Source organism: Camelus dromedarius, chromosome 4 (genome assembly GCF_036321535.1).
Source record: "Camelus dromedarius isolate mCamDro1 chromosome 4, mCamDro1.pat, whole genome shotgun sequence".
Taxonomy (NCBI): domain Eukaryota; kingdom Metazoa; phylum Chordata; class Mammalia; order Artiodactyla; family Camelidae; genus Camelus; species Camelus dromedarius.
Genome location: NC_087439.1, coordinates 95,514,879 through 95,529,368, shown reverse-complemented (window position 1 = coordinate 95,529,368; position 14,490 = coordinate 95,514,879). Strand labels below are relative to the sequence as shown.

Below are 14,490 nucleotides of genomic sequence, written 5' to 3'. Positions count from 1 at the left end.
TTGAGAATAAGGTGCTGCAGTGGGAAAGTACCCATGAGCCACAGAATTAAGAGGCAAAATTATTAAAAGTATGTCAACCAAACGAAACATAGTGAATTTGTGGAAGAGGACGAACACAATGTCATAAGAACTGAAAAGCAATCACACGGATCTAACGTCTTGATTATATGAATAAATATCAGGAATTACAGTGAAGGTAACAGAAACCTGCTAAGTTCTTTGAGGTCCTTTGAAGAGAATGACCAACATGATGACAAGAAGGACAAAGAGGAAAGACGCAGTGGTGTGTGAACCGCAGGCCCCTGAGAGGGAGCCCCACAGGAACCTCGTAAGTGATCTTAGACCAGAGTCAACCTCCAGGCTGTGCTGGCAGCTCACTTCCTGGGTCAGCGCCTGTGTCTGCAGCCCTGGAGCTGCCTGTGTGTGGTGCCAGGTGGCCCAGCAAATTCCTTATTAGTATTATCATCCTTTCTAAGAGCAAGTGTGCACTGTGCCTCACACTAGGAGGAGTTTGGTGGCAGTCTCAGGCATTCCGGTCTGTTTACAGAGATTACAAAGCCACATCACCACCTGTTTGCCTTTCTGGGGAAGGTTCGCAGGCCTAATATTTGACTTGCGGGCTGTGCCCTCAGAAACAGGGTGTTCTGCTCGGGCGACTTCAGCCCTCACCCAGGGGCTTGAGTCACGCGTGCAATCGCATTTATCTGCTCCTTATTTAAACATTGGAACTTTTGCGTTTTTCTAATTTGGGAAACTTCTTTATCTTTCTGATTTTAAGACACTCTTTGTATCTCAAAGTTATGAATCATTGCTGTTTCTGTTAAAATTGTTTCTTCTAACTTTTTAAAATTAAAAATTATCTTTTTAAATTCAGGTGTATCTGTTCAGTCAATACTTAGCAGTATTTGGTGTTGTGATTTCTACTGTGTTCCACCCCAAGATTATGTACATATTTACCTAGATTCTCTTCTAGGAATTTTCGTAGTTTCATGTTTTACATTTTTAATATACCATTTACAAACCTGACCTGCACTCATGGTCAAGTCCTAACACTTAGCTTTAACCAACCCTTCCCTTTCTCACTGGTATGAAATGTTGCTCTAATTGTACTGGAAATTGTTACGTGTACTTGACTGCATTTGGGGACTTTCATGTTGTTTCACTGATTATCTCTATCTGTGAAAGGACGATATTATTTTAATTAATGTAGCATTAAATATTTTTTATCATCTCATGGAACAAGGCTCTTCTTTCTACTCTTATTTAAACTGCTCTATCTTACATCTTTGTTTCATATATAAATATTTTTATTGAAGTACAGTCAGTTTTCAATGTTGTGTCAATTTCTGGTGTACGGCACAGTGCTCCAGTCAAATGTGAACCTACATCTGTTCATTTTCATTTTCTTTTTTTATGTATTTATGTATTTCATTGAAGTATAGTCAGGTTACATCTTTGCTTTTTATAGCATTTTCTCACATTCCCCAAAATGCCTTGGGAATTCGGCACTGATTCCTCGGGAGCTAACGTCTGTGCAGCACGACGCTCTTCCCGTGGAGAGGATGTGGTGTCACTTGTGATTGTTGATAGTTTTGGGACGTCGTTTAGTCATGTTTTGTCCTGTCCTTCACGTGGCTCCTGCACACCTCTTACGCGTGTATGTCTGGGTACCTCATATTTGTATTATGGACGGGATCTTTTTCTGTGTTTGTTCTCTTTGGTTATTTTTGATGTCTACAAGGGGGACACTAATATTCTTTCATATAAAGAATACAAATATGTAGATATCTTTATATCTATGTAAAGATAAAAGATACCTTCTACAGTCAGACTACTACATGCCCTTTTCCTTGGGTTCATAGGAAACTCTCTTGGTTTTCATCATCTGCAGATAACAGGTTTGGCTCCCCTGCCCGTTGGTATAGTCTTTGTTTTGCTAGCTTCTCTAATTGCATCGGCTTCTAGAGCAATGCCAAGCTGGAGGTGGTAAGTGGTGCCGACAGAGACCCTTTTCTTGTCTTTGTTTCTAACATTTAATTTGTCACGATGGCTATTGTTCGAGGGATTTTATTCACCAGGTTAAAAGAAGTATCCTTTTATTTCAGTTTTACTAATATAAAAAATCATCAGAAATAGCATGCCGTCACGCACTTTCACAGCCCTGAGATAATCACAAGTTCGTCTAGTCAGCCGGGGCAATGCAGCCGACACAGCTTACTGTGACGCTGGACGTGCCCTGCACCTGTCTGTCCAGCACGGCAGCCACTACCCACGCATGTGCTACTGAGAACTTGACATGTGGCTAATGAGACAGAAGAACTGATTTTTAAATTGTATTGAACTAATTTAAATAGCCACACGTGGCCAGTGGCTTCTGAAATGGATGGTGCAGTTTTAGGCATATAAATATGGTGATTTAACTGGGCTGTGTTTTTCCTCTTTTATCTTTGTTAACATGGGGTATCAAGGTGAGCCTGTTGAATGTTTATTTATGTTATGAAGCAGTTAAAATAGCACAGGAATTCTTTTTCCTTTGGGAATTTGAAAGATGAAAGTTCTGTCCATGAAAGCATCTCGACCCACCTCCTTTGAGAAGATACGTTCTTGGCAATTTATTCCTTTAATGGGCCAGGAGGAAAAAGAAGAGACTTCAGAGCAACTTCAGGGAAAAGCCAGGAGGATGTGGGAGAAGGAACACTGAGCATGGACATGGGATCGGTGAGGAGGGCAGAGCCCAAGGTCAGGGAAGACCAGGGCCAAGAAGGGGCTACTGATTGGGCCCCAAGGGGTTGCTGCCAGAACAGTTCAGTGGAACATGAGGTGGACGTAAGGATGTGCAGCCCCTGAATGGTTTTGTCAAATAAAAGGAGTAAGATGTGCCAGCACTTAGAAGATGGGTGTTAGGGACGAGGGAAAGGCTTTCTGTGTTTTTTGGTTTGTTTGTTTTTGCTTTTGTTTTTGTTTTTGTTTCAATATGGTAATTGATCACACTGACATTCCAAGCAGAAGCCAGGAGGGAGAGAGGGAATAGCTGAGCTCAGTGGTCCTGAGCACCAGCACAGATCCCTGACCGCTCCCCCGGCATGCAGACTGCCTGATGTTCTCCAAGGGAACTGAATCCCAAAGAGAAGGGAAGGAGCTGACAAGAGCATAAGCAGCACTAATCGTCTTCCCGAGGTGGCTTTCTGGTCTAAGTAGCTGGTTTCTTGCACCAGGGACTGGAGCAAGAGACACTTACCTGCCCCCCTCCCACCTGGTCCCCTCCAGTGCTAACCCCTTGGGAGCCCCTAAGGGTCTTTCCTGCTTGAGAAGGCCAGGACAGCGAAGGCCAATAATGCTGGAGATTCAGTCAAAGACAAGGCGCCCTTTGAGCAAAGCCTGTTTCCCACCCACCCCCAGCCCTGCTCACCCCCAGGGGGTGGCCTCATCCATGGGAGGCTCACAGTTCAGGCCCAGCATGGGCAGCAGACTTGGTACAAGGAGGGCCGCCCTCCCACACAAGGGTCTGCTGAATTCTAAGGTCCCAAGTTCCTCCACAACCACACATCTTCACTGCAGCACCCCCCCAACCCCCTCCCTCAGACTTGACAGTATGAAACAAGTATTAAGTCAAATCTATCCTAAAGTGCTTTTCTGATGCCAACATCATTAACATCTCAGTTTTGTGCATCTTTGACTTTTGCACCCCGGAGTGCAGCAGTGTGTTCTGATGGAGAGCCTGGAATAACATTACATGCTGTACATAAACAGCCACTGCCGAGTCCCTGGTCATACACGCCAGCTTCAGGGGGAGATTTATATCTGCCTGGGGCTAAAGCAAAGGCCAGGTGGCCTCCCCCTTCCTTCCTCTTGAGCTCCTGAAATAGCCTGCGAGGAAAGCCATTCAGATGTTCTCTCCAAGTGGCACCTGCCACTCAGGGGCCAGAACCCCAGGGACGTTCCTCCAGGTCAGTTCAGAGCAGAGCAGAGCAGTCTGCGTGGTCCGCCAGCTGCCCCGGTTCCCGGAACAAACGTGTTCTGTTCGAAATGTCCCCTTAGGAGGCTCACGGGGAAGACGCATGAAGACTGTCTAGTCTTTGGCCTTCATACCGGGACGGCCTCCGCCTTCCCCGCAGGGCTGAGCGCGTCCCCTGCACGTGGGTGGGGCCAGGCCTGGCCGAGGGGTCAGGGGCTTTCGCTACGTGGGGACAGTCTACCGGTCATGTGGGTATTAGTGGCGGGGACCTGGGCCAGCTCACTGGTCATGTGCTTTGACAGGAGAAGCCAGAGAGGTGCTGGCCCTGCCTTGTGGCAGAAGATGCCAGAACCTTCCCCCAGGCCCTGCCTGAGCGTCCTTCACAGGGCCGATGCTCCCATCTGGGGAGAAAATCCAACACTCACTTCCGTTAACTTTGTGCTAAAAGAAATGTAGCTTTTGTTCGATTGTTTTCTAACTGGTGAACTGGCTGGGTAGCCAGCTGTCTCTCGGGAAATTTGCTGCTGGCGAACTGGCCTTGAGCCTGTCCCTCTGTGCACCTGACGCATACGCAGGGCGGGAAGAGCCTTTCCAAGTGATGAATGTGCTTGTTTCTTGGTTTCACATTTCCTCCCCTGCTGACCTTGTTCTGACAACGACCTTGGTAGGTGTTGGCCAGGGTAGCCGGGCCATCCGTCTGCATCCCTTCTGGAGTGGGTCACAGACATCGGAAGCTCATGTGAACAAGCCCTGAGCCGCTCAGTTTGCTAAGGCCATCCACTTAGTGGTCACCCGAGGGCCAGTTTCTCCATTCAGTCTACTGTTGCTTCACGGATTAGAGACTCAGGAGCCAGGAGCAAACGCGAGGACCCCAAGGAGTTGTGGGGACACCGGGGTAGGAAAATGGGATGCTGCGGTGGCAGAAGGGTGATGTTGAAACTGGTTCAAAGCACAGATGAATGGTGAGCAGAGACTGGGAAGAAGGCAGTTTATGGTCTTTAAAACTGTCTGCAGTTTCAGAAGAGATCGTGGGTGTTTTCCGCAGAACCACCTGTGTCCAGACCCCACCCAGTCTTGAATCTAAGCTCATTTTGGCCGTGTCCTTCCTGAGTCTCTGCACCCACCCTGAGCAGAAGTTGAACCTGAGGGTTCTGGCCTCCCAGTGTCTCAGGACCACATGCCTGGGCCCTGCTCCTGGGGCTCATGGGGACACCGGAGAAAAGGCGTGTCACAGCGCAGTGAGCGAGAGACAAACACATTGAAAGATAAAACCCACAAAAACTGACAAAACCTTTCACTAAGTCCCTGCTGCTTACACAACTCTTCCCAAACGCAGCAGCAGCCGGACGTGCGTGTGGGCAGGGGGACCCGTGCCGGGGATGCGGCTGGCGCTCCAGCACTCCTGCCTTGGCTCTGACGCGGATTCCCCGCACGCGTGTATTTCCAGGGACGACGTAACGCGCTACAGGATTTAACAGGCCCACCCCCTGATCGTCACATGGCTGGCCAAAGAGACCCAGCAGGGGTGGCCAATCCTGAGCAGAAGGCCTCAGGTGCTTCTGAACAAGGAGATTGCCCTGACGTGACCGACTGGCTGGGACATGGCCCGACCCACAGGCACCCTAGGAGAAGGGGTGTCACAATCTATCTTTTTTTTTTTTTTAAATAGAGGTACTGGGGATTGAACCCAGGACCTCGCACATGCCAAGCATGTGCTCTACCACTGAGCTGCACCCACCCAACCCCAACCTGTGTCTTTATGAGACCTCTTATCCCAATGGTACTTGGCGGTTTCCTGGGTGCGTCTCCCCTTTGCAACGTGAAACAACTACAGGAAAACGGAAAGTAAGGAGGCTGGGTGTTGGAAGGACGTCGCCACAGGCAGGAAACGCACAGGGACTTCCACAAAACTCACCTCGGCTCTGTCTGGATGGGAGGAGGGGCTGGCCACCTCAAGGGTCTCCCTGGAGAGCTGGGGTCCCCCTCCCTCCCCTTATTCTGTGTTTCTCTGTACGTATAGAACGGGAGGGTCTGTGGTGCTGTTTACAATAAAAGTGACAGCAGTTGGGCTGCCTGGAGGGGGTGTGGCGTGATCCTGGGAAGAGGGTCCACAGAGGGGAAAGGCTGGGCTTTGTCACCGAGAGCGTGTGGTCCTCAGCCTGGGAGCTCCTCTGGGGGAAAAATTGAGTTTTGGGAGTTTTCACAGCCAGAGGAGGAGTGAGAGGGAGGGGCCTCAGGCAGTGGAGAAGCGGGGTGGTCAGAGGGAGAGGCAGGGACCAGGGACAGGGCGATGGCAGCCCTGGATGGATGTCAGCCAAGGCCTGTGGCCACAGCCTGGGGTCCTGTGCAGCTGAGTCAGGGCCCAGCAGTGCCCAGAGCCCAGTGGGCTGAAAGCAGCCTCGTGATGAAAACCTGGGGGTGACCGGGAGCCCAGGGCAGGGCCGGGGGCTGCACAGAGCAGCAGCAGGAAGCCTCGCGGTGCGGATGCAGCCCCTGCCCCACTCTCACGAGAGGTGCTGGGCTCAGCGGAGCGTGCCCAAACGATTTGTCAGTTTGTCTCAGACTCCACTCCCTGTCAGGACCCAGGGACCCCTCGCCGCGGCTCCGTCTCTGTCTCCTCGGGGGCCCCGTCTTTCAGTCTATCTGCCCTCCCGCGGTGGTCTCCTTCCGCCCTGTGGCTTTAAAGACTGGGGTCAGCTGGATAACGCTCCCTTCACCCCCGATGTCCTAGAACCTCCGACTGCGCCGCCGTACGTGGCAAAAGGGGCTTTGCAGGTGTGATTAAGTCGAGGACCTCGAGCCCAGGGGGTGATCTGGGTCACCTGGGTGGGCCCAGGGCGGCCACAAGGTCCTTACAAGGGAAACAGAGGGCAGGGGGTTCAGAGGGAGAGAGGTGGGAGGCAGAGGGCGGAGAGAGAGAGAGACTGGAAGATGCTGGTGGCCTTGAAGATGGAGGAGGGGGCAGGAGGCAAGGAGTGTGGGCGGTTTCGGGAAGCTGGAAAGGGCAAGGGGCGTACTACCTCCTGGAGCCCCTAGAAGGAAGGCGGCCCCGCCAACACCTTGATTGTAGGACTTCTGAGCTTCAGAACTATGAGAGCGATTTGCGAGTTTTAAGCCACCGGGCTCGCAGTGAGCGTGGCAGCCGTGTCATCCGCGTGGCGAAAACTGCCACAGCCCACCCCGTCTGCGCCCGGCCCAGGACGCTGCCGGGCCCTGGGCGGCTAGCAGGCAGCCCGAGGTCAGCGTGCCCGTGCACCCCCTGGTCTCCACCCTCGCCTTCCCAGGTGAGGGGACAACACCTCCACCCCTGGTAACTCAGGCCACGACTCTGGACTCACCCTTGACCTTGACCAGAGCCCCCCATGTCCAGTCCGTGGGCGAACTTGCTGCCTCTCCCTTCAAAGCTCATCTGACCACTTCTCTGTAGCCCTTGGCCTGCAGAGCAGAAGCCGGGTCCTGCTACCCCGCTGCCCGAAGGCCTGCAGCTCAGAGAACGGCCCAGTCCCGCAGGGGTCTGCGGCCCCCACGCGGCCTGCACCCATCTCGGCCTGACCTCCCCCCTGCTCCCCCGCAGCAGCCTGAAAGGCGCTCGCTTGGCTACGTGCCTCCCCCACCTGGAGACTTTACTCAGTGTCTCCTTCTCGGTAGGCCTACTGACCCACAGGGCACACCAAGACAAGACAACATGACGGAGGTCTGGGGCAGGGATGTGGGAAGGAGAGGCGGAGTCAGTAACACCAGGGGGGTTTTAGCTCAGCCGGGGGGTGGGGGGGAGATGTTCAAAATGGCGCCGGGGCCTCCGTGGTGAGGACAGGGTGCCACCCACACGGTTGGAAAGAAAGGCCCTCGACCCCAGCTTCCGGGTGGTACAGACCCGCATCAAGACTTTCCCTGTTCACCACCTTTAGCTCTTCCGTTCTTGCAGTGTGGTGGCCCCGGCATCGCCCGGCTGGGCAGACAACGTCACCCTGGGGCTGCCTCAAGTTGAAACTATTCAGGGAACATCTGACCATCAGGAGGAAAGTCAGATCCCTGTGTTTTAATGACGAGGACACTGAGGCCAGAAAGCGGAACGTTTCCCAGCGCCTGGCTTCCCTCCAGAGTCCTGCACCCGAGCGCATGCTGCCCACCCACCCACTGAGCCCCCAGGTGACGGCCCCTGCAGAGGACATTGGGGGGCCAGGTCCTGGGGCTCCGCCACATGCACTTACTCTAGTCTCTCCTCTTCTTTCCTTCTGAGGTCAAGGTCCCGCTGAACCACTTCCCACACATGCTTGGCCTCTTCATCCGTGAGCTTGGAAAGATCCAGTTTTTTCCCCATCTCTGCTTCTCGTCCGAGTCACGCCTGGAGCAACACAGGACCACGGGGGTCAGCCCAGGAAGCCCGAGGAGGCTGACCAGTTCTCAGAGGAAGAGGCGAAAACACAGAAAATGCCGATTTCCCAGCAGTCAGAACCTGGGTTAAACGGTTTTTCTTAAACAGGCAAACGCTGACTGGAAATCTGGACAGCTGAAATAAACGAGCCCACGTGTGGACTTCACACACCCAGGAGTCAGACTGCAGGTGACGCTGTGCCATTTCCGAAGGCAGTAAAGATCCCAGTGAGTGTCAAAAGGATTCAAAGGGAGGAAAAATCCAAACGTCAGAGGCCAAGGTACGCAGAACTTCACCACCTTGCTTGCTGCTCGCGGCGGGCTCCGGGGACCAGGAGTCAGAAGTGCAGACTTCCAGGCCCCGCCCCGCCCTCCACGTTCAGGATCCGCCCTTTAGCCGCATGCTCTGGCCCCTCTACCTGTCTCTGCCTGCCCCGTCATGCCCGGCCCTCGAGCATTTCTTCACCCCTCTTAACGGCTGGTGGTCACACATGAAGACGGTGGCTTCTACCTGGCACACGGCGGGTGCTCCTCTGTGCTCCCACCTCTCTGGTCTGCACAGGCCATCCAGGGGCCCCCTGGCCACAGGCTCTGGCTGCTACACCCAGACCAGCTCTGCTCTGGGCGCCAAGGCTGGGGGAAGGCTCTGTCTGGGTGAAGGGTGCCGTGCGGGTGACTGAAAGTTTGAGAGCCTGTGTGATTTCAGTGGGTCCTCATTAAGGACCGAAATCTGCTTCTCAGGCACTGGAGAAGAGTCCCGCCTGTCTGCTGTCACTGGGGAGCCTTAACACCAACCGAAAGATGCGATTTTGCTTCTAAATTCTGGGGAGCAGCTTCCTTTCACTGCTGCTGACCACCCAAAAGTGCTCACTGAGGAAATGGGAACAAAATGTGCTCTGTGCGAGCGAAGAACTCTGACTGTGCTGTACAGGATGTTGACTATGAAAAGTGACATTTCCGGAGCACCACTCAGATCCCAGTTGAAATGAAAATTTCCACAGGCACCCCATGGCTGTCAACTAAAGCGTTTCCTGGCTTGTGCCTTAAAATTGGTGAAAAATAATTTCTTAAATTTTTTGCACGGACCCCTCAGTATTTCCCTCCCCAGGCACCATGCTGCCTGGGAGCCGTGCATGGAGGGGCGGCCCTGGTGTGCCAGGATCATCCAAACCATTTTCCTGACAGTTGAGTTTAGATTTTGGACATGAAAACATCAAAACAAAACTGACTCTTGATGCTCTCCCAGAGCACATCGTTGCTACTTAAAAAAAAAATTGGAACAAAAAGTCATTTGATGGATGACTGGAGTTTATTCACTTCTGTTTTTTGCCATGTTTGAAAAAAAATTATATCAGAAGCACATTCACTGAAATTCTGATGAAAACCGTGCCCACCAGCTGAGCAGGTGCACTTCTCTCTCTTCTTCTAAAGGAAGAGTCACAACCCCAGGCCTCATTTCAAGAAACTTGAACCATGAGGTGTGAGGGAGGAAAGCAAAACAGAAGGAAACTAGTGTATTGTTCTTGTTCTGCAAGCTTGACCACAGTACAGCGTGTCAGTGACTGAGAAGTGGGCGCGGGCGAGGGGGGTGCCGGCCGGGGGTGGGCTGGGGGCGAGGCCCGGGCTGGCTGCCCGCTGCTGAGATGCGCACAGGGGAGGCCAGCGCGCAGGGGCAGGCAGACGGCCCCACACGCCTCCAGGGAGCCCTGGCCTCGTGGCTCAGTACCGCCTTGGAGGTTCCAGGGGTGACTCTGGGTTGTTAAAAAAAAAAGTGATTTATGTTCACTATGCTCTGTTTAATAAAGCCGGTAATGATGCGATACAGACTTTGAAAAGCAAGCATCCCACATAGCTAGGCCAAGAACAGACTCGTGGTGCCTCACGGATGAGACGTTACCTGAAAGATTTCACCTCTTGCTCTTGCTTCAGCTCCAGCCCAGCTTCTGGGTGAACAGGAGGTGCAGGGACAGTGATTCCAAATTTCAGACACGGGCTGTGCCCCCTACAGGGCGTGACGTCTCGGGGGAGCCCTTTCCCAGGACAGCCAAGGGCCAGGAGCCTGTGGTCCACAACCTGGGACTTTATCTACTGCGACCAAGTCTTCCCATTTAGTGAATTAATAGAATGCAGAAAAGCTGAAAGCTTTTTAAAAACTGTCTTTAAATGAAATAATGCCATTTGGAGCAACATGGGTGAACCCAGAGATTATCATCGCACTAAGTGAAGTAAGTCAGACAGAGAAAGACAAATATCACATGATGTTGCTTATATGTGGAATCTTAAAAAAATACAAATTTTATTTACAAGCCAGAAATAGACTCATGGACATAGAAAACAACCTGTGGTTACCAGAGGGGAAAGGAGGGGAGGGATAAATTAGGAGTTTGGGATTAACAGATATACATGACTATATATAAAACAGATAAACAGCAAGGACCTGCTGTGTAGCACAGGGAACTGTGTTCAATTTCTTGTAATGAGCCATCATGGAAAAGAAACTGAAAAAATATACATGTATGTATGTATATGTATAACTGAATCACTTTGCTGTGCACATGAAACTACCATTGTAAATTGACTACACTTCAATAAAAAATAAGAAGAAAAAATTACCTTTAGAAAATAATCTTAAATTGAATGGAGAATATGTTTGCTTTTAGCATTTAAAATGCATAATAAACCAAAAGTCACTGGCATTTGGGGAGTGTGTTGCTAGCATCCCCTCTGGACTGTCAGGCTGGTTCAGTGATGGAGGCACTTGGGGGTGGTGGAAGGCACTGCCAAGCCGAGGGACCCACGTGGATTCATAGAGGGGAGAACCTTCCTTCCAGCCACAGGCATTTCTCCCGCCACTCCCCGTTTTGCTTGCTCACTAAGACCCTGATCTCCACCCGCAACAGCCAAGAGGGAACATGGGAGCAGAGGACAGGCTGGACGCATGGAGGGTGCAGGGCTCTGGACCTGCCGTGGCCTGGGGGAGCCTCCCAGGGCGTGTGTGGTGGGGCCCCCACCAGGCTCTATCTGTCTGCTCCTGGTTCCATTCTGGGGTAGATAACTCCTAGTCATGAGGTTCCTGAACAAAACACTTTCGATTTGCGCCAGCTCCACGGCTCAGATTTAATCACATTTTCATCTTTGAGACTGTTAGGCCCTCCGTGATCATTGAACAGTTATGATGGAGAAAAGAGAGGGTGACACGGAGGTTAACGAGTTGGAAAGAGACAGAGGAACTGGTTTTATAGAATGTGTATCCAGACCCCTGAATTCCAATGATCTGTCATCTTTTATCTGTCAACGATTTGAGTTCATATTTTGGCTACATTAATTAAAGGGACATCTGGGCAGGGATTCCTCCCACACAAAACTTGGCCTGACCACCTCTTGGGTCTGCTGCCCCTGAGCCTGGGGACAATGGCATTGAGTAGTCACCGTCTGAACAGATAAACCGCAAAGCAAGTCAAAGTTCCCGGTTAAGTACCCAACTAAGGATGACAGGAAAGCTCTCTGACTCAGAATCAGGTGGGCAGCTCCTGCTGATAAAGGTGCCGGCGCGTTCCTGAGGGAAGGCGGAGGTGCCAGCTGGACGAGGGGGGGGGGGCTCTGCGTTTACCCTTTGTGGCTGTTGCCCAGATGCTGCCCTGTGAGTTTATTTCTGCGGGCAGGGCCTGCCGCCCATCAGCAGGAAGCAAACCCTCAACCCGCGTCAGCTGCAAAACGAGCCCATTTGCATCCAAAAGGCCCGCCGCCCCCTGCAGGAGCACCAGACCCACCTGCGGTGTGGCCCTGAGGCTCTGAAATCGCTGGCAGCGGCTGCGCTGAGCGGGCGCCCTCCCTTCCCGCCCCCTCTCTGCTCCCCCAGGCCCGGGGAAGCTTGTTCACACACATGTCCTGCACTTGCAGCTGAAGCCTCAGCTCCAGCCTCCCCAGCAAGGGCAGGTCCCAGGGTGAGGCTGTGGGATGACGATGGGGTTGAGGGTCAGGACCTGGCTTCCTATCCCAGTTCAGGTACCAGTTGGCCCTGTGACCTGGGACAAGTTCCCTTCCTCTCTGGGTCTCGGTTTTCTCATCTGTACCAAGGAGCCCAGTCGGGCTCTGTGACCTCCCTGGTCCTCTCCAGCCCTGTGTGATGCCAGGGAGTCAGGGTTAAAGGGAGAGGTTACAGGATGGGGAGGGGGAGAGGGCGCTTCCTCCAGAGGTTGTTTCTGAAAAGAACAGGACAGTCAGCCCTCGAAGGCTGGCCCAGCCGCACGAGCTGGGCGCATGTGGGCAGTCACCACACTGCCATCAGAGGCACCGAGGCCACCCTCCCGAGCACAGGGCCCACAAGGCTCTGGACTGGCTTCACCAGCCCCAGGTCTCCCACCTGGAGGACGCACTCCGCTGGCTTAACTTGTCAGTCACTAATGCCTTAATCCGTAAGCCCCACTGACTTCTGCGTGCCTGGAATCATCTTCAGTCAGTCCTGTGGGGCACCTGCCACTGTGCCCAGATTTAGGATTTTGGGGAGCACAGGAGCCTATGATTGGTGCTCGGATTCTAAGGCGTGAGACCCTGGAGATTCAGGGTTGGAAATTCAGGAAAGCTGGGGCTGGCTGCGGTTAACTGAGTGAGCTGACAATCCGGTGGAGAGGTGTCCGCTGGAGGACCGAGGTGAATGCACTGAGCCCAGGTGCCCACGTCACAGCTCTGCTGCCGTGGGCTGCAAGCCCTGGCCCTCTCCCTGGGCTCCGCGGCCATGGGCAGTCCCACCCTGCACCTAGTGGGGGGCCTCCCCTCCCCTCCCCCATTGTCATTCCCACTTCTAAGAAAGAAATACATAACTAAGATTCAAAAAGTCACACATGAAAATGGAAAGGCCCCAACTCAGCTGCAAATGAAGCAAGATTTTCAACATTTGGTTGAGGTAAGTAGGAAGCAGGTGTCTCAGCCTGGGAACCCGTAGGGGATCGGTAAGGGGGTCTGGCTCAGGCAGGGGCCTGGGGCGCCTCACATGTCTGCAGACCCTTCCCACATCTCCACAGCAAGGGGGGTGGGCCAGGTCCGCATGCTCAGCGGCAAACAGAAGGTAGCTCCAATAAGACTGGGGATTTCAGAGGCCCAGGGTCCAGCACGCCTCCTCCCGTGCCCGGACGCCAGCTGGGCTCTCTCTTCCCTGCTGTGCAGGAGGGGTCGCTCTCCAAACAACCCTGGGCCCCTGGGCGACCAGCCCGAGTGAGTCTCCTCTGCTGCAGCCTCAGCCCTGGCAGCATGTAGATCTGGGATAGGGCTTCTGAAAAAAACCACTGTTTTGCCCAAAATGGGCTCCCCGAGGATCCAGATCAGTCTGATCAGACTATCCGGGGCAGGCCTGGGTGCGCTGGGCGGGGGGCGCCCTCCTCATCAGCCTGGACCAGGCCCGGGGGCCGCTGGGGGTGTGCACACCGGCAGAGCCGCACGTGCCACCGCGGACTCCCCCCGAGCCCGGGTGTGCCGTCCTGGGCGCCACGGGGCCCCGCCGCTCCCCCTTCTCCCCAGACTCACCGATTCCTTCCTGGGGGCGTGTAGCCCTGGTCCAGACCCCGGGGTCGCTGTCTCGGATCCTGCTCGGGAGGGAGAGGCGACAGACGAAGCGGGCTGATCCGGGCCAGGCAGGGCTCAGGGCGCCAGGGGCCGGGGCTCCGGACCTGCCTGGGGACCCGCGGGCGGCTGGCGAGGCCCCGGAGCCGGCCGCCCGTGTCACGAGGGAGCGCCCCGCCCAGCTCCGGGAGCGCCGGGCGCCTCCGGGTGCGGGAGGAGGCGGGGCGGGCACCCCGGGCGCGGGAGGAGGCGGGGCGGGCACCCCGGACGCCCGAGCGGGAGGCGCCAGTGCAGAGCCCATCGCTCCGCGCTCCAAGCCACGTCGCGGAGAAAAGCGGCGGCGGGGAGGGGGGAGCTGAGCCCACACTGGGCCAGTCGCGCGAGTTTGCCCTGCCCTCGGCGCCAAGGGGCCGACCCGTTTGCCTTTTGCGCCCTAGGAGCGCGCGGTACCTCGTTTAATTCCCATCCCAACTCTGCAGGCAGAACGCTATTTACTCCGGCTTTACAGGTGGGTAAACTGAGGCTCCTAAAAGAGCCTTACCCAAAGCCACAGACTAATACGTGGAAACGCCAGCTGGTAAGTGGGGCTTTGGACCCACGATTTC

At 54.0% G+C, this 14,490-nt stretch overlaps 1 protein-coding gene across 1 annotated transcript in view; it reads right to left on the bottom strand.

Annotated features, from left to right (window-relative positions):
• MLPH (melanophilin) overlaps nucleotides 1-14,005 on the bottom strand; it is a 39,792-nt gene extending 25,787 nt beyond the window's left edge. The window contains exons 1-2 of the mRNA XM_031452477.2: nucleotides 13,850-14,005; nucleotides 8,167-8,300 (exon numbers count right to left, since the gene is read on the bottom strand). Coding sequence (XP_031308337.2) covers nucleotides 8,167-8,276 — 110 coding nt within the window. The 5' untranslated portion in view covers nucleotides 8,277-8,300; nucleotides 13,850-14,005. The remainder of the gene's footprint in view (nucleotides 1-8,166; nucleotides 8,301-13,849) is intronic.
• Between the last annotated feature and the right edge of the window lie 485 nt (nucleotides 14,006-14,490).